The sequence below is a fragment of the Nicotiana tabacum genome, chromosome 16 (genome assembly GCF_000715075.1).
Source record: "Nicotiana tabacum cultivar K326 chromosome 16, ASM71507v2, whole genome shotgun sequence".
NCBI classification, from domain to species: domain Eukaryota; kingdom Viridiplantae; phylum Streptophyta; class Magnoliopsida; order Solanales; family Solanaceae; genus Nicotiana; species Nicotiana tabacum.
Genome location: NC_134095.1, coordinates 55,605,403 through 55,632,377, shown reverse-complemented (window position 1 = coordinate 55,632,377; position 26,975 = coordinate 55,605,403). Strand labels below are relative to the sequence as shown.

At 35.2% G+C, this 26,975-nt stretch overlaps 2 protein-coding genes across 3 annotated transcripts; both read left to right on the top strand.

Moving 5' to 3' along the window:
• Positions 1 to 18,019: 18,019 nt before the first annotated feature.
• On the top strand, positions 18,020 to 22,204 carry LOC107760488 (uncharacterized). Of its 2 annotated transcripts, none has more exons than XM_016578542.2 (3): positions 18,020 to 18,227; positions 19,246 to 19,890; positions 21,704 to 22,204. In XM_016578542.2, exons 2-3 carry the CDS (start codon positions 19,331 to 19,333, stop codon positions 21,771 to 21,773), a joined length of 630 nt encoding a protein of 209 aa, XP_016434028.1. In that variant the 5' UTR covers positions 18,020 to 18,227; positions 19,246 to 19,330; the 3' UTR covers positions 21,774 to 22,204. The 2 variants fall into 2 exon arrangements, with proteins under 2 accessions (XP_016434028.1, XP_075088922.1); XM_075232821.1 differs by having other exon boundaries at positions 21,817 to 22,074.
• Positions 22,205 to 24,573: 2,369 nt separating this feature from the next.
• LOC107760487 ((+)-borneol dehydrogenase 2) lies at positions 24,574 to 26,469 on the top strand. The gene is made up of 2 exons (XM_016578541.2): positions 24,574 to 24,731; positions 25,555 to 26,469. The coding sequence occupies exons 1-2, from the start codon at positions 24,688 to 24,690 to the stop codon at positions 26,354 to 26,356; spliced, it is 846 nt and encodes a 281-aa protein (XP_016434027.1). The 5' UTR covers positions 24,574 to 24,687; the 3' UTR covers positions 26,357 to 26,469.
• The last annotated feature ends 506 nt before the right edge of the window (positions 26,470 to 26,975 follow it).

Here is a 26,975-nt window from a genome sequence, read left to right as displayed (position 1 = left end):
TCCTATTCGAGGGCGGATGAACCCAAAATATCCTATTCGAGGGCGGATGAACCCAAAATATCCTATTCGAGGGCGGATGAACCCAGAATATCCTATTCGAGGGCGGATGAACCCAGAATATCCTATTCGAGGGTGGATGAACCCAGAATATCCTATTCGAGGGCGGATGAACCCAGAATATCCTATTCGAGGGCGGATGATCCCATTTTCAAAATCTTGGAATTGTCTTACCTCCGACTGTTTTTCTTCGAATCGTGTTGTCTTGCTATCTCTTAAAACTTGAATTGATTTCCTCGTTCTTCCGAGAAAATTTTCGACAATGGCAGAAAATCTTCTGCCCCAGTTTTGGTGCTTTTCCTTGTTCTCCAGGTGGACGCCTGACTTCTGATATTTCAACTGTTCTTCCTTGTTCTCTAGGTGGATGCCTGATTGCTGATACTTCAACTGTTCTTCCTTGTTCTCCAGGTGGACGCCTGACTGCTAATACTTCCATTTCTCTTCCTTGTTCTCCAGGTGGACGCCTGATTTCTTCTTCAATTTTTCATCCTCCGCTCTGCTTTGTTCTTGCTTGCTGGGGATAATACCACTGTGGGAGTCTCCTTTCTTCCCCTCCTTCAAATTCAATTTTTTTTTTCAGAATTTATTTTCTCTCAACACTGTTGGGGATAAAAGTGTTATATTCTTGGGATAACGTTGTTGAGGATAATGCTGCTGGGGAATTTTATCCCTTCAAATTGATGCATCATTCTTCTGGAAGCTGCTGGGGATGATAATGGTTTTTGCTCTTATGAGCACAAATGTCATCCCTTTGTTCTGTCTGCTGGGGAACAACTTCTTTTATTAAAACTTGTTATGCTGGGGGTAAAACTGGTTCAAAGACCACTTCCCTTGAGACTGGTGCTATATTCATTTTACCCTGAATGGGTATCTGACTTCCAGAAAAATTTCCAAATGAAAGGAAAATTTTCTGCCCCAGTTTGACAGTCTCCCTTATGGCCTGTATTTCTGTCATCAATGCCACTTCCTTTACCTGTTTCAATTTAAACAAAATTTGTTAGTTTAAAACGCGGTGGTTGGTTGTGATACTCCCACTGGGATGGTTTTCCCTTTTCCCTTCCTTGCTCTGCGTTCCACAACTTGTTGGGGATGATATTATTTGCTGGGGATAATCCTTTTCTGCTGGGGATATCCCTCTTCTTTCGTGGCATGGCTTGGAAACTTGCATTTTCCCGACCTTTTAGTCTCGCATGAATTTCCCAAATCATGCTTATTGTTTTTCTTGTTTTGTCCATGGGCTCTGGTCTTGAGGTTTAATAACCTTTGATTTCGGCAAGGATATCCCTCTTGACACTCGTCAATCCTTTTGCTGGGGATATCTTTCTTGACACTGGCCTCGCGCTTGTTCCTTCCTGACTATATCACTTGGATGTATTAGTCAGATCCTATCTTGGAAAGCTGATGGCCTATTTTGAAATCATTTCCCACTGGTTCTGACCAAACAGACTCTACTGGGGAATTTTTCTATGAAAGGAAAAGATAAAAGGGAACAGAATAAAAGACAACGGAAAAAGATGACTCTTTAACAAAAGAAACTATAAATAAAACCCTATCAAACGCAGACACCAACTCTAATGGTCATGACATGCCTATGTGGCCTATCCTTCGTCAATCATCTTTCAAGATCTTCAATTGGCAATTCCCCATCTGATTCTTAATCTTATTCGACTTGTAGTGCCCGAAGGGTTTTCACTATCAAGTCTCTCTCATTTTGGGTTTTTCTCTCAACTTTCATCACCTTATGGTGCATGTGAAGGTTTTCACCGATAAGACTCTCTCATTTGTATCACTTTTCAGCTGGGGTTTTGGAGTGTTGCTGGTATGACTCTTTCTGTTGGAGATTAGAGTCCTTTCTGTTGTGGAACAAAATGTTATGCTCACCGGTGAGACTCTCATTTGTCTGACTTGAAATCTTTTGAAGACTGATCAGAAGGTCTTTCTTTGGACCGTAATGTGGGTTTTGGATAGGGCTAGAAAAAAAAGGTATTAAAGGCTCAAAAATGCATTAATTTTTGGGTTATTAGTTACAACCTTCGGAATTAGATTTATTTACAACAAATGCAACATTTGCCCCAGTTTCTTGCTTGGGGATATTTTAATTGATTGGTTTTTTTCTTCATTTTTTTCAAAACTATGACCGAGCCGTGAAGTGCCTACGTATCCTCTTTGAGGAATCAGGTCAAACGTAGTTCCCAATTCCTCTGTTTTCTTCTGACTTTCTTTTGTTTTTGTGTTTTTTTTTTTTTGATTTTTTCTTTACCTTCCAGGCTCGTATTTCCTAGTCGTTGCTATTGATTCCGAACGAGGGGTATGAAAGAAAATATATAAGGCTCAAAAGGGGTAACGAAGGATAAAGTGTTTAGGTAGCAGAATAAAATGCCTTCGTCATTCCAGTCTTCAAAACATGCCAAGTGCAAACAACACAATTGAACATAGATTTATAGTCTCTTCCGATGGTGCTGGACTTGACAATTATGTTAAACACTTGCTTTTTCATTTGTCATTTCTAAAGCACTGCTGGGCGACACTCTCACTCTCATGCACGACCCTCATGCCAATTTGGCGAATCTTGCATTTAACGATTTTCTTTATGTTTTACTTGCCCCAGTTCCACATGACTCGGGCTTCAAATAATCTCAAACCGTTCTTATTTCCTTTAAATGCTTTGATCACCTCCCCAGGGTTTTATGATTAACTTTATAGACCAGGCCCAAACTGTATGCGCATGTCATGTCCCTAGAATCGGCATTGAACGAAAATGACAAAAGGACTAAATAAAAAGATGACTGGAAATAATAAAAGACCGGCTTTTGTATTAGACTTCCGGCGAAATGGTTAGAAAAACAAACAAAACAACCAGAATAAAATCTTAACACAACATCAATGAGACTTAAACAAACTGATACGACAAAAATGGAAAGATAAGAAGGTTTGACACAAGATAATATTCGGATTACAACCCTAAGAATAATCCGGACAACAAAAATGACAACAAAATAAGACACCACCAGCTTCTCTCTTGCTAACCAAGGAACGGAGCGTCCTCCCATTTTATCAAAATTGGCATCTTTAGCCACTGAGCTTTGCATCAGTATTGTCCAGACTATTTCCAACTTCGATATCATCAACCTTAGTCAACAAGTCCCAATAGGATTCGAGTGCTTCTGTTATCATGCCTGATCCCCACAAAGTGTGCTTTTGGGTCTTGTATTTCCGGCTTACCACAAACCAACCACCTTAACTTTCTTTGTGATTCAAAGCGAAACAGGTTAGAATGGACTCCGTTGGTCCCCATTATTAACAACATTTTTTTTTCTTTTCTTTTTTTTCGATTTTTTTTTTCATTTTTTTTCTTTTTCTTTTTCAATCTTTTTTTTCCATTTTTTCTTTTTCATTCTCTTTTTTTTTTTGCTTTTTTTCATTTTTTTTTGTTGTGGTCGAATCTTATGGAGATTGCCTACGTATCATGACCCCGCATGAATCAGACCTTGCGTAGTTCGGACCAATAAAAGATAAACAATACTAATCATTTTTTTTCAATTTTCATATAAAACAAAACTGGGTTTCAAAGGTTTGAAGATGACCTACAAACTCGAAAATCAAACAACCCACATATTCTAATTAAAAGATTTACAAACTCCAAAAATAAACGACCAGCTTCTTTTCCCGTTTGACAAAGACAACCAAACGGTTATTTTTCAAATGTAGCCCCTTCCAAATTTTGAGGCCGGAGAGTATTATTTTACGACACTTTACAAACTTGTTCATTCTTTTACGAAAATAGCCTTTCAATAATTGAAAGATACTCTAGGGCTATTTTGGCAAGAACGGTTTAAGACGTGGTCAAAGCTGGGTCGGCTTATTTTGACCAAAAATCCAAATGGTATTCACCTAACCGTTGACTCTTTGTTTTTTTTTTCAAATTACAATAAAAACCGGGTGTTGCAAACACGGCCCTTCAGCGCCTCGGGGACGAAGATTTTTTTTTTTAAGGCCGTGTGGGTCAACTGAACCAAAATCCTACACATGACCCAAAAAGTGGCTGTTTATGCAAAGTCAGCCTTCCGGCGTCCTTTTCGGGAACATTCGGCTATGTCTTGATAAAACAGCGTCACCTGATTTCTTTATGACAAAATTAAAATTAGACATATTTTTTTTTGGCTATTTTTTTTTTTAGCAAAAGGGGAGGCTGGACACTGCCCGACTTATTTATGACAAAATTAAAATTTTGACACGTTTTTTATTTATTTATTGGTTTTTGGCTATTTTAGCAAAAAAGGGGGTTGGACCCGATGAGGGTTGCCTACGTATCTCACATCCAGTGAGAATCAAACTCGCGTAGTTCGGGCCGGTCATGAATAAAGTAAATAAACTGATTTTAAATTATGATTTTTTTTTGTAAAAGAACTGCTTTAAAAGAAGAAAGGAAGTATTTTTATATTTTTTTTGGATTTTTGATTGATTTTCTTTTTGAAAGAAAGATTTCTAAGAATTCCTTTTCTTTTGATTTGAACTTTGAGAATTTCAAAAGTAAAAGGAAGATATTTTTTTTCTTATTCTAAGAAGAAAGAAAATATTTTTTTTTGGAATTTTACCTTTAATAAAAGAAACGCTTTCTAAAAAAAATATTTTTTGAATTTTGAATTTTCTTTTCAATTTTTAAAGAAGAAGGAAAATATTTTCGAATTTATTTTATTTTATTATATATATATATATTTTTTAATAATTAAAAAGACTTTCTAAAGAAGTCAATAACGGAAAAAAAAATTTTGGATTTTTAAAAAGACTTTCTAAAGAAGTCAATAACGGAAAAAAAAATTTTTGGATTTTTTTTGTTTGAAAATTGAGAGTCTAAAAAAAACTTTTCTAGACTTTTGGCACGACAAATATTTTTGCAACAAATAAAGATATATATACATTTTTTGGAAATAAAGAACAACTTTTTTGGATTTTTATATATATACATATTTGCAACAAATAATAAAACCACTTTCGACGCGACTCTTTTTATTTTATTAGTTATTTTTATTTTGGTATCTAAACAAATAAATAAATAAAAACTCATTTTAAAACAAGATTTTTTTTTCATTTTTATTTTTTTTATGGCAAGACAAACTATTTTTTTTTCTAATTTGTTTTTTAAAAACAAGACAGAACAACGACTCTTTTTTTTTCTTTCTATTTTTCCTTTGCTTTTAATAAAACAAACTAATAAAATATTTTTTTTTCATTTTCTCAAAATTTCGGCAGAGTTTTGACAGTTATTTGGGCATTGTTTTTTTTTTTCCAAAAATAAACAATTAATTCCCTAACCGCTATTTTTTTTCAATTTCAAAATATTATTCCTGATATTCAAAAGTCAGTCAACACAAAAGTCCGAATCAAATAAATGCGCAAATAGCAGCAAGTAAGATGCATCAGGATGGTCATTTTCATTTTTTGGTACACCTGTCCTAGACAGACCCAACCCTTGTGTTGAGCCTCCAAAGTCAAATGCACGTGATGCAAACAAACGTTCCTACTAGGAATCCGGCATGAAGCTGAGTTATTCTAAGTGAAAAAAAACCTGAGGCATATTGTTCTAGCCCTGGCTTACCCAAGTGGACAGCTTGAGCCGAAATGGGGGCAACGTACCGGGAGCACGAAAGTCTGCCCGGCCTAGTTACTTGTCCCAACTTCGTCTTATTTGGTATGACTTCGAACAGAAAGGTGGGTCACGCGCACGTGTACACCATAAATTTAGAAGACTCAGAAAGAAGAAGAGTTTCGTAGCAGTTTTATACACAATTCAGATAATATTAAAGCGATAAAAGCATCATTTAGCATATTAAGCATAAATATGTAAAAATCAGATAATAAATAAAGCCAGCTATAACAGTTATTTTAAGCTCGAATTTCTAACCCTGAACCAGTGGTTCTGGGCCAATTTCCCCAGCAGAGTCGCCAGAGCTGTCACACCTCCTTTTTCCGCACCCGCGAGGGTGCAAGGGAGTTTTTCCAATTAAAGGACAATCGAGACGGGATTGGTTTATTTATTTCAGAGTCGCCACTTGGGAGATTTAGGGTGTCCCAAGTCACCAATTTTAATCCCGAATCGAGGAAAAGAATGACTCCATATTACAGTCTGCGTACCAGAAATCCGGATAAGGAATTCTGTTAACCTGGGAGAAGGTGTTAGGCATTCCCGAGTTCCGTGGTTCTAGCACGGTCGCTCAACTGTTATATTCGGCTTGATTGTCTGATTTTATACAAATATGAACTTATGTGCAAATTTTATCTTTTAACCGCTTTATTATTATTGTTTTTAAAAGAAATATGAACATCGCTTAAAACACGTCTTTGGACTGCGTTACATGAAATGCACCCACAATTCGGAACACGTTTTATTTGATGTTTTGGGATTTGGATTCGGGTCGCATGAAATGCACACCCAGGTTTAAGAAAGTAAAATATTAAACACGCGCCTAAAGAGACTATCGCGTTATTATTTTGGGGAAGACCGTGAAATTCGCTAAACGGTCCTTCCGAATTCTAATTAAACCATACATTTTGTGAGGGCCCCGCAATCTATACGTTTTATTTGGCGAGGCTCGTCTCATTTTTATTTTTACAGGATAAACCTACAATGACTATATTTTCTATTAAGTTCGTCTCTAAACTAAAAGAAAATCTCTTAATTATTTACATGCTGAAAAACGTAACTTATTAGTTATTAGTTTACGGCTAATGCGAATGGAAAATTGCGATCGAGTTTGTACAAAGAAAAACTGCTTTCATTTTATATTCTGTTATTCAATAATACTAGAACATGAGATTGACCATAATATCAAAAACAGATTAATTATTCTCCGTAATTTAAAATAACATTATTAGATGAAGAAAGTATACATATGCAACCTCATTATTCATTAATCATTCAACTACATCTTTATACGAAGAAAGAAAAATTATATTCAACCACAAATCTAAACAGGAGGAATTCAACAGGAACAAAGCCTGATTAATATTTCATTTTTTGCTTCAAGCCGAGATTGTACAAATGTGTACCTGGAAACAGCAGTACAAGAACAAAAGAAGGAGAAGTCAGCAGCAGTAATAACACAGCAACAGCAGATTCAGCAACATCGCAAACCAGTACAGTAGGAATAGCAGAAAACCCAGGAGACTATAAACGACTCCAAGTATAGTGAAGAAGTAAAAGGCAGGAAGGTTCTGACTATTTCAGATCTTAAGCGAGGCAATAAAGCAGTAACTATTTTTTTTCAACTTCAAAACTCTCCAAAATGAATTCTGCCCCTGTATATTCAGTGTATACAGAATGTATATCGGGTGTATACTTCTCACTCCGCCCCCTTTTTTTCTTCTCTCTATCTAGTTTTTCCTCTCTTTTTTTCCACCCTTCTTCCTAAATTTTCTCTTCTATTTATAGCAAAATTTTCGAAATTTTCAGATTTGTTTTTTATTATTTTATTATTTTTTTAATTAAAAGAAATCCCACTTACAAATTGCTTTTATTTTTTTAGAAAAAGAAATCCCACCTTTATTTACTTTTATTTTTAAAATTCCAACTTTAATTACTTTATCTTATTTAAAATCTCACTTTTTATTTTTTTAAAAGAGAATCTCACTTTATTTAACTTTTCTTTAAAAAATAAACCACTATCTTTTCTTTTTCTTTTAAAAATGCTACTTTCAATTACTTTAAATTTTTTAAATTTTCAGATATCTTTATATTTATTTTTTAATTCCAACCTTCTTTTACTTTTAAATTTTTTAAAACTTTTTACTTTTTTTTTTAAATTTTCTACATTCTTTTACTTTTTTTATTTTTTTATTTTTTATTTTTTTAAAATCATTTCCGAAATTACTATATATATATATATATATTTATTTTTTAAAATAAAAATAATAAATAAAATAAAATATTTTCGGATTTTTTTTATATATATAGAAAAACAAAAAATAAAACTATTAATAGTGATAATTCACTTTTTATTTTTTATTTTTTTTTTGGTTTTGTTTTGTGTTGGACAAAAATGAAGAAGGGGTGTTGGGTTAATGGACTGGGTCGACCCAGTTCGAAATGGACTGGGTCGTAGGGTAGATTGGGCCATTTTTTGGGCCTATAGCTTGAAATTGAAGAAGAGGCCCAATTCCGACTTTCTTTATATTTTCGCTCTCTTTTCTTCTTTTATTTTTCTAAAACTAAATTATAAAAATACTTAAACTATTATTAAGAACTAAATTAAGTTATAAAGGCGCAAATTAACTCCCAGTAACAATTAACGCACAATTAAGTATTAATTAAGCATAAAATTGTATATTTGGACATTAAATGCTAAAAATGCAAACGATGCCTATTTTTGTAATTTTTAATTTTTGTAAAACAATTTTAATTACTAACAATTGTAGAATTAAATCCTACATGCAAAATGCGACATATTTTTGTATTTTTTATTAATTTAGCGAATAAACACGCACAGACAAATACAAATAATTCTTCAAAATATCACAAAATTGCACACCAAAGAAAAATCATTTTATTTTTGAATTTTTTGGGAGTAATTCTCATATAGGGCAAAAATCACGTGCTTACAAGTAGGAAAGGAGTTTCGATGTTTAAGAAAAGTTGGTATTATCATCGGTGTCACCCGAGATCGGTGTTTTGTGAAAAAGGATTTGCATCTTGGTTAAGGATTTTTGATCGCTTTTCAACGTTAGTGCGACCGGTAGTTTGGATGTATAGACCTGTTATTTGATACGGAAGGTTGTGGGAGCGTGTCCCACGGGAAGGTTCTATAAGTGTGGCATGTAATCACTTGATTGATAGAAGAAGTTAAACCAAGTATGAAGATTGCAGTGATGTTGTTAAATTGAGAATTGATGCCTGGAGGGCACTCAGTTTATTGGGCTGTAGACTGTGGAGGATCACTCTGGTTATGATGGCTATTCTTATGTGTTATGAGAAAAGGGGGGGGGGGGTGATTATGGACCCATGAAAGGTTATTGGCCTAGTTCGGTGTGATCAGAATCAGCTTGAGGTCTGTGGATGGATTTAAATGAGAATATAGGCTCTACATCAGGCCAGATGTGTTCATTTTAGCAATGTGCTCCTTATGGAAGCGTAGTCGGGGTACTATTTCGTCGTCAGCTATTTCATGTAATGATATATTGCGCCGTATGAGTTGCGAGACAGCTTGATGAATTTCTTATGTGTTAAGGTTCCGTGCAGAGATGATGTTATATGAGCAAGATGGCTCTCGAGATTCAGATCGTATATCGCACCTCAGTTGTGCTTGAGTTTTGTAGCATATGACACTATATGTCTTCCCAGGGATGGTATTATGCACTTAGCGTGCTTGTGACCGATATTCGGTATTCTGTTGTAATGAGCAATTTAGCTCGATGTATATCTCCTTCTATAAATTCTATGTGTGGATCGGGTGGCGCCGCCATGGGTATGTTATTTGGATCGGGTTGCACGCCGCAACAGTGTGTTGTTGAGTACAGTCTTCTATATGCTATTTTTGTATGCCTTGTTTCCTATTTTCTAAGGAAAGTCCATATTAGTGCGTGATTTGAGTAGTTCCTTCTAGAGTTCGTGTTCCTTTTGTCACGTTCGAGTTCATATCCTATTGGCATATTGTGGTATCATATGAGACTTTTGATCATGTCTGGGGTGGCTTATTGCCTGAGCAGTTCGTACTGGGTGAGACGTGATCATCGGATTTAGGATTAGTGCAATCTGGTTATATGAAGTATATTAAGGAGCTAAGACCATTATTTGGTTCAAAATGAGGTGATGGTTCTTGTCAGGAGTATAGACCCAATGATTTGTTGATTTGGCAGTCGGTTATGAATTTCTACACATCTCTTCCATCATGGCGGTATTGTCAGAGTTAGAGCCAGACCTATGTAGGTCATGAGGTGCAATGAGAGCATCAAATTCGTGGAATTTCGATTAATTTGATCAGAGAATGTTATTGTGGTCCTGTGAGTAAAGTGGTGCAAGTTGTGAATTCAGCTAAGGTATGCAGTCATGTTTTGGTGTTGCGTCTAGTTATTGATATGGTGAGCGTATGTTGGAATAGGCCTGGCAGAGAATTCCGGATGATGGAATTGGGCTCAAAGGCTTATTTGTTTAAGTGAAAAAGGTTATCTTCATATTGATCGAACTAGGGTGCCCAGCTGAGTTGTGGTAGCATGGGCAGGTGCTCGAGGTGTTGAACAGTGATTTCGGGTAACTCCAGCACAATTCTTAGCACGTTCGAGGACGAACGTATGTTTAAGTGGGAGAGAATGTAACGACCCGACTGGTCGTTTTGAGCTCTAGCGCGTCGTTCATCAGTTTGAGGCCATGAGCAGCTTCGCTTCAGGTATTATGACTTGTGCGCACGGTCAGAATTGAATTCGGGGAAGTTTGAAGTTGATTTGGAAAGAGAATTCTCATTTCAGAAGCTTTAAGTTGAAAGAATTGACTAAAATTGAATTTTTGAGTAAACGACCTCGGAATCGGGATTCGAAAGTTCCAGCAGGTTCGTATGATGATTTCGGACTTGGGCGTATGTCTGGACTGGGTGTTGGAAGACCCGGGAACGTTTCGGCGCCTATTGTGGAAGTTAGCATTATGGAGTAATTTCATAAGTTTGGGTTGAAGTGCATTTTAGGGTTATCAATATACGTTTGGGATTTTGAGTCTGAGAATAGTTCCATATGGTGATTTTGTAGTTGGGAGCGCGATCGGAAGTGAATACGGAGGTCCGTAGGTCATTTTGGAATTATTTGGCTAAAGATAGAAATTTGAAGGTTTTGGAGAAGTTTGACCGGAAGTAGACTTTTTGATATCGGGGTCGAAATCCGATTCCGAAAGTTGGAGTAGGTCCGTAATGTTGAATATAGCTGGTGTGTAAAATTTGAAGTCAATCGGACGTGATTTGATAGGTTTAAACATCGAAAGTAGAAGTTTGAAATTCTAAAGTTCATAAAGCTTGGATTGGCGATCGATTCGTGGTTTATCGTTGTTTGATATTATTTGAGGCCTCGAGCAAGTCCATAATGTGTTTTGGGACTGGTTGGGGTCCCGGGGGCCTTGGGTGGATTCCGAGTGGTTAACAGATCGAAAATGAAATTTTGGAGAAGGCTGAAGTTGCTGGTGTAACCGCACCTGCGAAACTAGGGCTGCAGGTGCGGAGCCGCAGAAGCGGTCTTCGTTCCACAGAAGCGGATATGAACGGCTAGGCTGGGACCGCAGATGTGGTCATTTTGCTGCAGATGCGGGACCACACCTGCGGAAGGAGAAGCGCAGATGCGAAAGTTGAAGGCTTAGGGAAAGACCGCAGAAGCGGTCAATAGATCGCACGTGCGAAAGGACTGGAGGCAGTGAGTGTTTTAAAAATCGGGATTTTGGCCATTTTCTCTCATTTTTCTCTTGGTTGGGAAATTCTTGGAGGGTTTCAAGAGAGGGTTTTCATCATCAACGATAAGGTAAGCTATCCCCACTTATCTTGAATTAAATACATTAATTTTTGTGCGGATTTGAGCATGAAATTTGTAGAAACTTGGGGTTTGAGGGAAAACCTAGAGAATTGATATTCTTGGAATTTGACCACGATTTTGGGTATGAAATTGAGAGTAAATTATATATTTGAGTTCGTGAGATTATGGGTAAAGTTTATGTTCTAAAATTTTATGAATCCGGGCACGTGGGCCCGATGGCGTATTTGTCAATTTTTCGATCGGGGTTTGGAATTGTTATAAATTGGATCATTAGGGGTAATTGAGTATATATTAATGGATTTGTATTATTATTGGCTAGCTTTGGAGCTTTGTTCATCGATTTGAGTCTTCGGAATAACATGGAATGCCGATTATGAATCTTCGGAGCGAGGTGAGTCTCCTTTCTAACCTTGTAAGAGAGAATTGTCCCCATAGGTGAAATAAATAGTTAGATGCTCCTATTTGTGGGGGCTACGTACGCACGAGGTGACGAGAGTCCGTGCGTAGCTACTATTATGTTTAAGTCCGGGTAGTCTAGGATCCAAAAACATACTATACTTGGAATATTTGTAATCTTATTGACATTTGAATTGCTTAAATCCTATCGAATTGGTAAATGGATTTCTAAAAAGAATTAAGCTTCATTTTTCTAAATTGTTAGAAAAAGTGGTTTTCTTTGGATAATTGTTTCCCGATGACTTCTTGATTGACTATCTATGCGTGTTTAAATTCTGGAACGGGCCGAACGCCTCGGTAGATTAAATAGATGCATCTATGGTTCGCGCCATTCGACCTTCTAGCAGTGCACAGTTTAAATATTGTTGGATCGGGTCATACGACCTCGGCATGATTTGCGCATGCTTGTATTGCTTGCCTTGAAATTTATTGAAGTTGTTATTGCCTCTTCCCGATTTGAGAATATTTGTCTAAACGATGAAAAGGAATTTGGAAATTTTCTATAAAAGAAAGAATTTCTTACTTGCTTCATTCCATTGAATTACAATCATGTTTATAAAAATCATTGATTTACTATTTTATTGAGATAACATTATTGGACCACTAGTAAGTGTCAAAGTCGACCTCTCGTCTCTACTTCTTCGAGATTAGACGGATACTCATTGGGTACACGTTGTTTTCGTACTCATACTACACTTGTTGTGAATTTTTGTTGCACAAGTTTATGAGTGGCATAGCGACATGGTTGATACGGAGACTTAGGTGAGTTGCATTTATCGAGACGTCCGTAGCCAGTTGAATCTCCTTCAGAGTATTGTATTGTATTTTCATTTCGGTCCACTTGTATTCCGGACAGTCACTGTATTTTATTTCACTCACTGGTAGATGCTCATGCACTTGTGACACCGGGTTCTGGGAGGATCACAAGATTTTTTAGTAGTTAAATTTTGTAAAGACATCCTCATTTATTCAGTGGAGTTTATTATTTATTATTCAGTTGTTTAAAGGAAATGATTTCAAAATAAATAATATGAGAAATTGCTAGTAAATTGTTGTTGGCTTGCCTGACAGTGGTGTCCGGCGCCATCACAACCCTTAGTGGATTTTGGGTCGTGACAGAAGAAAACGAAGGAGGAAAAGAAGGAGAAAAGTGGCTGAAGTTGTTTAAAAAGTGGGTACAACTTAAAACGTTTTTAAAAAATGAATATAGGTTAAATGGGGGAGACCAAATAAGGCACCCCATACAATTTTTACCATATTTTAAGCCTCATTATTCTTAAAATTTCCAATACTTATTTGTTAATGGATAATATGAATTGATAAATATTTTTCTTTTAACCATTTTGCTATCACCAGAGAAACCATCGCTATCATTCTCTATCCCCAATTAAGGCTGCTCGGTGGGCCGGGCCCGCGGTCCTAACGGGCCTGGTGGGCCGGTCCTGGTGGTCCTCAGAAGCCTGTGACGGGCCGGTCTTCTAATATGAGCCCACGAGCCCGGGACCGTCAGCCGGGCCAGGGCCGGTCCTGGCGGGCCTAACGGGCCCAACGACTATTTTAAAAAAAAATCTCCAATGGCCATATTTAAAATCTAGCCGTTTGGGCTGAAAATATGACCGTTTTTAAGTTTAAAAAATGGTCATTTGGCCCCCAAACTTTATATAATTACACTTTTCCCCATTTCTCAACTATAAATACCCCCTCATTCTTTCATTTTTATTCACCAATTCATCAATATCTCTCAATCTCTCTCAATCTCTCTACTACAATTACTTAATTTATTGTTGAAATTTCGTGAAAAATTGTGAAGTTGTTGAATTGAAGTTTTCAAGTGTTCAACGATTTTCAATTTTCAAGAAGTTGTTCGGCAATCCGGTAAACTCGTTTCAACTCTTACGTTTTAAGAATATATTTTTGTGTGGATTTAGTTTGCATAATTATAATTAATATGGCATTTACTTTGAAAAAAATGTTTGGTAAAGGAAAAGATAAAATCGGTGAAAGTAGTGGCCAACCAACTACCCTTCCCCCGGCTCCCCGACCTAGAAAAGATAAGCAAGTTGAAAGTAGTCGCCAACCTAGACGTCCTCCTCCTTCCGTAATTCTTGATAGTGATCACCCTTGTTTTCAATTTACCGATAGTGAATTTTACCATAATGTTGCACCAGGTGAAAGATTAGATGATGAAATTATGAATGCTCTTTATCCTAATGAAACCATCTTAGAAAATAATGAGGATGATGATGAAACCCAAGCACCAGATTTAGATGATACACCTACTAGTCCTCTTAATAACCCAACTGATGCACCGGTCGACCCACCTGTAGAAACTCCTACTTTTAATAGAGAACCTGCTAAACGCCTAGAAACATCATTAGTTTGGAATTTTTTTACTCAAATAAGAGAACAAAATAAGGCTAGGTGTAAAACTTGTGGGAAATTAATGGTGTATAAATATACTGGAGACCGTAGCGGCACGGGTAGTTTGACTAGGCACATAAAAACACACCCTAGAGATAAGGCTAGATTATTTCAAATGAAAGCGCAACTAGAGGGGACAAGTGTAGATTCTGCGGTTAACCCTAGTACAGGTTCAAATCTTGTTCAACCAGGAATTAACACTGTCACCGGAGGTATTTTATATTACGATCCAAATAGAGATCGTGAAGAATTAGCAAAGATGATTACTGTTATGTGCTTACCTTATACTTTTGCATCTAATCCTAATTGGGTTCATTATATTAGAAGAGTTTTTAATCCTACTTATAAAGGTTGGCCTCGCGCAACAGTTAAGAGTGATATTTATAAATTCAAACATGAATATGAACAATATTTGCGGTATTTATTTACTCATATACCTAATCGGATTTCTATTACTACTGATATTGGTAGAAGTGGTAATGATTGTGATTATCTAACTGTTACAAGTCATTGGATAGATGAGGAATGGATAATGCAAAAACGCATAATTGCATATAGAATAATTAATTCGCGTCACACAGGTAAGTTTATAGCTAACACTGTTGCAGATATTTGTAGATATTTTTGCTTTAGCGATAAAATAATGACAATTTCAATGGATAATGCTTCTAGTAACACTAGTGCTATAGGCATGCTTACAACAACACTAAATCCCGCATTTACTAATATTTTCCATGTTAGATGTATTTGTCATATTTATCATTTAATTGTCGGTGATGGTATGCGAATATTAAACATAGAAATTGAAAAGGTTAGAATGGCTCTTAATTGGCTTTTTTATTCAAACCGTAGAAGTAGACTTAGAGAGTATTTTAAAAAATGTGATGAATATGACCTTAGAGAAAGAAAGGTTCCTAAACCTTGCCCGACTAGATGGAATTGTATGTACGAAAGTTTAGTAGTAGCATATGAATATAGAAACCCAATTAATGCAACGTTTAATTCTCAGGTAGGTGGTGAGGATGATGATGAAATGCTTACTACTCAAGATTGGACGAATGTTAAAATTCTTTTAGATTTTTTAGAACATTTTCAAATTGCTACAAATGCATTTTCTGGGCAATATTATCCTACTATTTCAAATTGTTTAGTTTATATTGCAGCACTATCTGATTTGTTTGTTGAATTTAGTGAGGGTGGGGACATTTATGAACTTGCTATAAATGAAATGAAACAAAAGTTTAAAAAATATTTTTTTCCTATCCCTCCTATTTATGGTCTTGCTGCAATGCTAAATCCTACAATGAAATTGGGAGGTCCTCATTTTTGGTATTCAAATATTTATAAAGCTTTAGATCTTTCAAATGAGGAAATTGCTATACTTGCATATGCAAAAGCTTCAATTAAGATTAATGCTCAAACAGTTTATAATGCTTATCAACTTGCCTTAGAGCATGCTAGGCCAACTATTCCAACCCCTACTTCGTCTAGCTCACAATCGTCTAAAAGAGTTGCGGGCTTAAAAGCTCTTAAATCTTGGACGGAGTTCAGGGGGTCTCAAGGTGAAAATTATGATGAAACTTCACATCTAAATGAGCTTCAAGTTTATTTGTCTCAGGGACTTGAAAAGGAGAATCCAGACGGCTCTTTTGATCTTTTGGAATGGTGGAAGGCAAGGGAAAAATATTTTCCTGTTCTTGCAAGGATGGCTCGGGATATTTTATCAATTCAAGCTTCAACTGTTGCATCAGAGAGCGCTTTCGGTCAAGCAAGACTGCAAATAGGTGATCATAGAGCGTCTATGAGGGATAACTTGGAAAAATCAGTACTGTTTAGAGATTGGATCCGCTCGGAAAGAAGAAACTTTGGAATTGCAGAAGCACAACCGGCGATAGATGAAGCTTATGAAGAAATGATAGCGGAACTTGCGGAGGATTCGGCTTCGCCCGGAAGTGGTGATGAACAAGCTTCTTTTCCACCACCACTAACGCAACCTCCTCCGAACCTTGAAGGATTTATGAGATTTGTTAGAGATAATACATAGACTAATATGTAACTTGTATTTTGGCACATCTTCCTTAGTTTTTTCTTCTTCTAATGGTGGTATTAGTACCTTGTTGTGCTCATTCCATTGGGGGAAGGATGACTAAGAAAGATATGCCATTTTTGGCAATAAAATTTATTGCTTCTACCCATGAATATCTTTTCGCAATATTTCTTTGTCTATACTTAGAATTATTTATAAGCTACAATATATACATAAGATACAATATATATACTACAAGAAAATATATTATGCGAATATATATACATAAGATACAATATATATACTACAAGAAAATATATAAGAGAATATATATACATAAGATACAATATATATACTACAAGACAATATATTATGCGAATATATATACATAAGATACAATATATATACTACAAGAAAATATATAAGAGAATATATATACATAAGATACAATATATATACTACAAGACAATATATTATGCGAATATATATACATAAGATACAATATATATACTACAAGACAATATATTATGCGAATATATATACATAAGATACAATATATATACTACAAGACAATATATTATGCGAATATATATACATAAGATACAATATATATACTACAAGAAAATATATAAGAGAATATATATACATAAGATACAATATATATACTACAAGACAATATATTATGCGAATATATATACATAAGATACAATATATATACTACAAGAAAATATATTATGGCGAATATATATACATAAGATAAAATATATATACTACAAGACAATATATTATGCGAATATATATACATAAGATACAATATATATACTACAAGAAAATATATAAGAGAATATATATACATAAGATACAATATATATACTACAAGACAATATATTATGCGAATATATATACATAAGATACAATATATATACTACAAGAAAATATATAAGAGAATATATATACATAAGATACAATATATATACTACAAGACAATATATTATGCGAATATATATACATAAGATACAATATATATACTACAAGAAAATATATTATGCGAATATATATACATAAGATACAATATATATACTACAAGACAATATATTATGCATGACAATTTAGTGTTTTACTATTGTTTTGTTATTTTCTTTTTCGTCAAGCACTTTAATAATTAGATCTACATATATACTACATAGTGAATTTTTAATATAGCCATGATACTACAAGAAATTGCCTTAAAAAAAAACCTGCTAGGCCCGCAAAGCCCACGAGCCCGGCCCGTTAAGCACAAGACCATGTGGGCTTAGGCCCGTCACGGGCCGGTTCCACCCATTGAGCCCACGAAGACCGGGGCCACGAGGCCCGGCCCGTTAGGCCCACGTTAGGCCCACTAAGGCCCGGGCCCGGGTCAGAATACAGCATTCCCCAATCTCCATTTCTTTTTTATGTCTTTTTATTTACCATTAATTTAGTCACTTAAAATAGCAATTTTATTTCTATTTTAGTAATAATATTTGCACATAAAGAGTACAATTTCCTAATATACTACTCCATTACTATTCAGTATTCTTCTATAGTAGTACTAACAATATATATATCCGCATAAAGCTATTTCTTCATCTTTCAGCTCTTCATTTCCTCGGCGATTTTCACGATTTTTCGGACGCTTTGTTCTCGCCGTAGCGCGGATATTATACACTTTGTACAATCTCTGTAGTGATCGCCGATTGATTTGCCGCTCCGGTGAAGTTGTCCTTGCCGAAAATTTTCTCTCAGATCTGTGAGTATTTTTATCTTTCTTCTGCTGCGGTGCGATATTTCTATTCATTTTTGTATTTCGTTTAATTTGTTTTCTAGTGTTAATGTTGAATTAGCTTTGCTTGTGATTTTTGTGAGTTTTTAGATCTTTGACTATTTAACTAAGATGTTTATATTGCTCATTTTTTCGTAGATTTGTTTTTTTTTTCATGTTGAAATTCAAACTAGTTAGTTCATTGGCAGCTGGAATCCTTTTTTTTTTTTTTTTTTAAAAATCAGAGATTAGTTTCGTTTTTTTGTTAATCATTTAATTTTTTCTTTTTGAATTATTTTAGGAGTTTTCCGCCGTTGATCTGTAGTGTCAATATAGTGTTGACTTTAGCGTCCACCTGGTTTGACTTCGATTTGACATAATATGAACGGCTTTGTATCCATTTGTTGAAGAATTGTACATTAATTAATTTAATTGTATTTTAACTGTTATCCTTTTTGACAGTTATCTATTGCGGTTTGAACAATAATTTTAGGAAATTAGTCAAAAAAGAGATGGAGTAGTACACAATCAGGAGCACTCATTCTAGAGCTTTTTGTTCATATGTGCATATATTTTTTTTCTTAGGCGATTTTGTGGAAAAAAATTACTACATGGTTTGAATTTATGTGACTTTGTTTGACTGAGCAAGGAGCTTAAGAAGTTGATTTGACGTATATATTGTATTAGTGGATCTGGAAGAAAATGTTAGAGTAACAGTTGAAAAAGTTTAAAAGTCAAAATATCAGATCCAAGTTTAAATTTGATAGTTAAATTAATATGAATTGTTGATGGCTGTGGAAGTTGTGCAGAAATGGAATGACATCAAATTTTTTTGAGATGTTCCAAAAATGGAAATTGTGTCGTATAAATTGGAAAGGAAGGAGTATTACATTCTTATATGTGTTATAGAATGAGTGGTGTACAAATCAGTTGTTTTCTTCGTGTTCCTTTTTTTCCTATGTGTAAAATTCCATACACTGCTCATCTGACAAGCAGTTACGGACAGTGTGAGGCAGGTGGCTGCAGTTGTTGTAAAGGTTGAAGTAGCTCTAGACAAAAGCATTTGCATGTTGACCAGATGAGCAGAACTGATGTTATTTGCAGTAGAAGGAGGAGGTTTCTTCTCGTCTTCAGCTTCTGGATATAGTAAGGGCCTGACCCTTCTACTCTTGGGTCAGAAGAACGAAGAGAAGCCCATGAGAGTTGCACCGTGGAATCAGTACCAGTTGGTGGACCAAGAAACTGATCCGGACCTCCAGCTGGCTTCCGGGAAGAACAGGGTTGTCCGCGGGTGCGCCTCCTTTGTATGCTTTGGTCGCGCTGCCGCTGGACTTGAGAGCCCATCTCCCCTTAAAGTTGGTCCTACCCAACAGCCAGAAGTCTTGCCTAGCTGTCCTGCTTCTGACAAGGACAACAATCAGACGCAGTGTGTTAATATTATTGAAGACAGTCATATCTCACCAAAGGTTGCTCTTCGGAGTAGCTTAAAGAAACCAGCAAATAGTATTCCCATTTCTGGTGGCAATGGTAATGAACACGACACAAATTCTGAAAAGATTGATGATTCCCCCAATCCTATGGAGAAAAGGAAAGTGCAGTGGACAGACACATCTGGAGGAGAGCTTTTTGAGATAAGGGAATTTGAGCCTAGGTATGAGCTTCAGTTTCTTCATCTTTAGTCTGACGTTTGTTTCTTGCTGTTTTGTATTCTACTTTCCCATTGTAAACTATTTTGCTAATGATTAATCTCATTCAAACTTTAAATGGATTTAGTGATTTAGTACCAAATATATATTTGTGGCTGTTCAAAATAGCTAAGAGTATCATGTTAGATGGGGAATTTGATATATCGTGAAATGAATTGACTGCCTTAAAAGTTCTTGAAATATCTTAAGTAAGGCTTAGGTGCTTAAATACATATTATTCAACTTATTGCTGTGTACCTTGACTAGTTGGCATGATGTTAATTTGGTGATAGGATTAGAAGTTCCGGTTCGTGTCTCTGACATCCGGCAGGTGGCAACATCTTTCTATTATTCTTGTGAATTACAGTTTCAAGGCACAAGATAAATTTGATAAGACTGGGTCCTTTCATTGTAGCTTTATAAACTATAATATCCCACAATGCTGCAAACTGCTTATCATTTTCAAAATTTCCCCCCCCAGTATTTACGGTTTGCTTAAAATTTCTGGTGTTCAATTGTGGTAAAATATAGAAGGTGCCAGAGATAATAATTTTTATGTGGACATGCAGAATAGATGCCTTTAAATATCTAGATGTCATATCTAAAGTTTAGCAACTCGAAGTATTGCTTTTCTACAATTGCAGCAAATCTTTTGCTCATCTTGTTTGTTGTTTCTTTTTTATGCTAGTGATCTTAGAAGTCATTAGGCGAGCACAAGAATCAGTTTTTTTTTTTGGTCCAACATTTGTTGATTGACTAAATTATGATCCTGGCCTGTAGTCATCTAAGATTTTACACGTGCAATAAACGTTCTGGAGAAGAGAAACAGACTCCCTAAAAGATATCTACTTGGTTTGTTGTTAATTCCATAGATATTCCATTTCTTTCCAAAACAAGGGATAGAAAGTAGAACAGAAGAGATGTTGCCTTGAGAAGTAAAAAGTTGTATCAGTTGTCCACTATGAGAAAGGGCCTTATTAATGGCACTACTAAATGAGGTAAGCATGTAGTTTTCAGTAGGAAAGATACTAAAAGAGGTAGGCGTGTAGTTTTCAGTTGGAACAGTAAATAGTTAGGATGTAATTCAACAGAAGATGCGGTTGGTTAGAAAGGGATTTCAGGCTGAATTTATTCATTTGGAAGTATAAGATCAGAGTTGTTTATTAGTTGTACATGTGCGGTTGAGGACTACTTTTCCTCCTCATCTGCACAATTATGGGTTTACTATTTGTTTTTTTTTGGTCAAAATCTAAGAACTATGATTCTCTGTTTCTCTCAGATATGTGAGACAACTCCAACGGGCTTTAGTTTTGGCTTTTTGATTACACGACAAAAAGAATATTCTATGATTTTCCTCGGCACCGCAGAGCTCTTTAGGTCTGAATTGATATCATTTTTGTTCTTTGGATTAGTAGAATTGCTTGCAAATTTTAAAGACAAGGTAAAGCAAATGAGGATATTAGTTTACAAATATGCTCAACTTATATTCCACATATTCATATGTGCTTACTGATTCATACTTGTCAAAAATAAGCGCTTACCGATTCATAGAGAGTAGAAGCTTTTGTCCGAGGACTGTCTTTTTCATAACAAACACTTCCTACATCTTTAAACAAGAATGCATGTATAATTTTTCCTGAAATATTGTGTGTTTGTTATATGTGAATCTCTCGTCTGGTGAAAAGTCACTTGCTTTCCTATGTTCAGTTTTATACAGATTCTTTCATCGTGCAAAGTATGCAAGTCTTTTGTGCTTACTTTCATGTACTGTGATTGCAGTGATGATGGTGAATCAGATGATGAATTTGAGAGTGGGAATGAAAGAACTTGTTCTTGCAAGATAATGTAATTTTAGCTCCTTATAGAAGGTTTCATGGCTGATTTTCATGTAGGAGGCAACAATTGAGGTGCTGCAGATGATATTATGTGGGAAGCTGGTTTCGGCACATGCCTTTTGCTCAACTATCAGTCGACACAAGTGAATTTTGAGGCTTTAATAGGTAGCGTTGTCACGTTGATCATGGGCTTTTCTGGTTTTGGCTGACTAATCTATTGTCTATATTCAAATTCTTGAATGTCAGTTTTCTTTCTCCGGGGTCTGCACGTCCATTGTTTTCATAATTATATTTTATCTTCATTTTTTTTGTTAAGAGATTTCTGGTCCTCTTTTTCCCTAGACAGGATGAACCAAATATGGACATATAAATTTGTAGGGAGCTTGTGTGTCTTCATGTGATATAGATATATGCAGTAAACGTTGAAGCACTGAAATTCGCTTGAGCTTGTATAGGTATTCATGTATATCAGCCATAAAAGCAGGAAAGCTGGAGCCGAATCTTAATGGCAATGACATCCAATATGGAGCGACTTCCTGAGATATTAATATTTGATGGCTAGAAATGATTGCAGCAGAATTCAACTTTGACGTTAAGTTGTATATACCCCCACCCCCACCCCCACCCCCACCCCTGTTGTCATATTGTTGATCTCTAATTCAATGGACCAAATTAGTTAGTCGAATGTTTGGCTCTAGATGCCTAAAGGGCTATCTACGCAAGTAGGTACATAAGAAACAATTCGTGCGCAATTAGCTCTTTGTCATATAGTCAATGTCGGCAACCAATTAATGAAACTTTCTTATGTATTCTCTTTTGTATTGCAGAAACTAGTCCAATGTAATTAGAAATAAAAAATGCTAAGTGATCTACTACCTGAAAAACTGAATGCTCATACATTTGGTTTTTGGGTAAACTTTTAAATTTGGTCAAACTGTTTATAAGTTTTGGCCTATATACGCTATTATACACTATTGATACATACCAAAATGTTTATAAGCCAAAATCAACAATAAATCGTATGTTGATCATTCCAAACATATATAGTTTCTAGTTTATAAGCACTTTTGATTTGATTAAGCGTTTATCATTTTATTCCTAAACTCTCTTTGGACTTAATACATACTTTGCCTTCCACCTTGTACACCAATATCTTTGTCCCCCCCCCCCCCCTCGTGTCTAACGTTTTATATGGATACATGAGTCCATTTTTTTTTGGGAAAATGACTAAATATATCCCTCTACTTTCGTATATTGTTTATATTTAACCTTCATTATACTATCCGGCCAAATTTACCCCTATCATCAGCAAACTTTTAAAAATTACCCTTCAGTCCTTCAAGTGATCCAGAATCTCCCAAATTATTTTAATTAAGTCACTTATTCTTCTTCTTGATCCACTATTTTCGAAATAATTGACATTTACATGTTTTCTTAATTGAGAAAAAAATAAGAGAAAGAAATAGTAAAATAATACAACAGTTAGTAAACAAAGTATAGTAAATTAAAGAATCTAAATTAGGTAGCTTGTCTAAATTCCAAAAGTATTTACATCACCCTAACTTTAATGAATTCGTTGCACCAAAGGTATGAAGACTGCAAGTATTAGTGATAGAAGTTGAAGTTCCTTAGAGACTTTACAATGTTGAATTCAACTTTGCTTTAATCAAATGCCTACTCATTATGCACTCTTAAGTTAGTCGATTGAATTCTATACTAACCGGGCAATCAAAATATATTCGAATATACATGTACATAAATAATGATCAGCTGCATATAATACACAATAAATAGACATGTACATACATGATGATCAGCTGCATATAATATACAATAAATAGACGTGTTGAATTCTATAGTGTGTATATGGTTGAAAAATAAATAAAATTTTAAATCAATTCCAAATTCGTTATCACAAGAAGAAAAGTGGGTGCATTGGTAATTAAAAATACCCATGAATAATTTGTATAATCTAACACCTTTAGCATTCACATCAATAGTAATTTCTGAAAAATATTGGAGCAAAAGGAACAAGTGATATAAATAAATGAAAATTGGGAGAGTTTGGATTACTTAACAGATCAAGGGGTAATTTTTAAAAGTTTGCTGATGATAGGGATAAATTTGACCGGAGAATATAACGGTAGGGATAAATTTATCCGGATAGTATAACGGAGGTTAAATATAGACAATATCCGAAAGTAAAAGAATATATTTGGCCATTTTCCTTTTTATTTTCCTCCTTCATATATTGAATTTAGTCATATTAGTACCTTTGGTTTGGGTCTCTGTTCCGTAGGATTTTTTTTTTTTGGTCCTATTTGAGATTTTTATGCTAATGAAAAAGACATAGTTACTTTTATTCGTATTTCTGTTTTATATAATATTGGCTCGCGATGAATTTAAATGAAAAAATATAGTGTGAAAATTCTTATAATCCACAGTCCACACTCACTTTGTTGATTGAGGTGTAGTTGTTGTATACTTGCTCCGTTTCGATTTAAATGACACATTTTCCTTATTAGTTCGTTCCAAAAATATGACACATTTTATATTTAGAAAGAATTTAATTTTAAACTTTTTATTTTACCCACTTTATTATTAATGAATTTTTTTTATAATCATACAAATAACATAGTCCTACAAAACTTTTACCCTTTAAATTTTTTCTTTTTAAACCTTGTGTCAAGTCTAACTGTATCCTCCCACAAAAAGATTTCAAACGGCTTCCATTCGGCAATCTAGCTCCCACGTGGTCCATTCTATCACGAATAGCCACTGAACGTAGCATAGTACTAGCGCTCTATAAATGGGACTAATTCCTATTCTTCTGTGAAAATCATACTCAACACATTCTTACTAAAATATCTGTTTTATTATTTATTCTAGATCATCTTTTTCCAACAAGAAGCTACGGAACTTGCCGCCATGGAAGTCAAAGGAAGCTCTGAAAGTTCTCTTTCCAACCAAAGGTTCTGCTTTGAGAATTCTTACTACTACTAGTTTTGTCAAATATACTTCTTTCAGATAGAATATTTCGTTAGTTTCTTGTGTTTTGTTTGAGAATTTGGTTGATGCCTTCTCTTCTTCTTTGGCTTTCACATTGTGAACTTTTTCTTTTGAAATGCTCATGTTTTGGTTCATTTGTTACGGTAAAAATGTCCAAATTTGTTCCTTCTACTATCTGAAATCATTCAAATTTTATCTTCAATTACATTGTTTTTTTTTTGTCACATAAAAATTACTCAACTTAGTCTTATCAGCTAAAAAGTCACTATGTCTATCCATATTCTGCGCTACGCTACATCTGCCACTGAACTTTGTATTAGTAAAAATACAAGCATATTTAGAAAAAGAACAAATTCTTGAAGCTGAGTATATTGCTCTCTTGAGAAATTCATTGTACTCCCACACTTTGTAACACCAACTAACAATTGTCCATTTGCACTCCAAATAACTAGTATCAGTTTTCTCTTAGTATTGGCTTAACTAGCAGAAATTGAACTCTCTGATTTTCTGAAAACTAAGTGTCAGAGAAAGCAGCACAAATTTGTCACAGCAGTGCTACTAAATCGAGATCCTGTTGTTAATCATAGTGACAAATCAACCAGAAGAGGATGAGAACTACATAAATGTCCTAGGAATTAATAATGACTTTGATAAAGTGGCATGATTTTCTATCAAAGTTCTCTTCTTTATGCTTTTTTCTAAGTTCATTTGCTCAGAATTCTTATGAAAATGCTTTTGTATCATAGTATTGTAGTCGATATGTTGTAATTTCATCTGATATATCAGGCTATTTGGAAGAGTCGCTTTAATCACCGGAGGTGCAAGTGGTATAGGAGAGGGTATAGTACGTTTATTTCACAAAAATGGTGCAAAAGTATGCATTGCTGATATTCAAGATGAACTTGGACAGCGCGTTTGTGAATCCCTTGGTGATGACAAAAGTGCATGTTTTATCCACTGTGATGTTACTGCAGAAGCTGATATTAGTCAGGCAGTCGATTTTGCTGTTCAAAAATTTGGTACGCTTGATATATTGGTTAATAATGCTGGATTGACAGGGCCAACTTATACAGATATCCGCGATTATGAACTTTCTGTCTTCGATAATGTGCTTGATGTGAATGTGAAAGGTGTTTTCCTTGGAATGAAACACGCGGCTCGCATAATGATTCCACGAAAGAAGGGATCGATAGTATCTTTGAGCAGTGCAGCAAGTGCTATTGCTGGCGCTGCGCCTCATGCTTATACAACTTCCAAGCATGCTATTTCGGGACTTACAAAAAATGTGGCTGCTGAGTTGGGGCAACATGGTATACGTGTGAACTGCGTTTCTCCTTACGCTGTTGCAACTGGATTGGGCCTGGCTCACTTGCCAGAGGATCAAAGGAATGATGATGCAATCGCGGATTTTCATGCTTATTTTGGCAAGTTAGCTAACTTGCAGGGCGTCGATTTGCTAGTTCAGGATGTTGCTAATGCCGTTCTGTTCTTAGCTAGCGATGAAGCGAGGTATATAAGTGGGCATAATCTGATGGTTGATGGTGGTTTCTCGTGCGTAAATCACTCCCTTAAGATCTTCAGATCATAAGATATATATTTTTCAGGATTTTAAGAAAGTTGCAGAGATTGTAATCTTGCAATAACCTTTAAACTTTTATGTCTTTGAATTCAGTTCCAATAAAAATTACTAGTATCTTACCATAATAGACTTCCTACTGAAAATTATTAGATTTGTTTTGGACTTGGTGTGCTTTCTTTGATTATAAGATAAAAAAAGGCATTCCGGTGTACAAAGCATCTCGCATTCTGCGGAGGCCGGGGAAGGTGACGTAGACAGTCTACCCTAATGCAAGTATTAGTGAGGCTCGAACCCGTAACCTAAAAGAAATTCCGTTGACTACTTTAAAGATGACTTTGTTATGTTTCCTACACCATATTTGTTATCTGTACTAATAGGAAGTCTTTGTCTCATCACGAATATACAAGCAATATCAACAGAAAAATAGAAAAGGGCTTCTTCAGCCTAGATAGTCTTTTATTTTCAGTTCTCCTTTTAATTATAGCTTGAACTGCCTAAATGGAGAATTTTGCAGATGAAACAAAGGCTGCATTCTTTATCAATATTAGAGCCATTTAAGATCAACAAGCATGAAGCTCTTCAATTATAATTTAGATCGTCTAATCAAAATTTAGATTCAAATCAATCT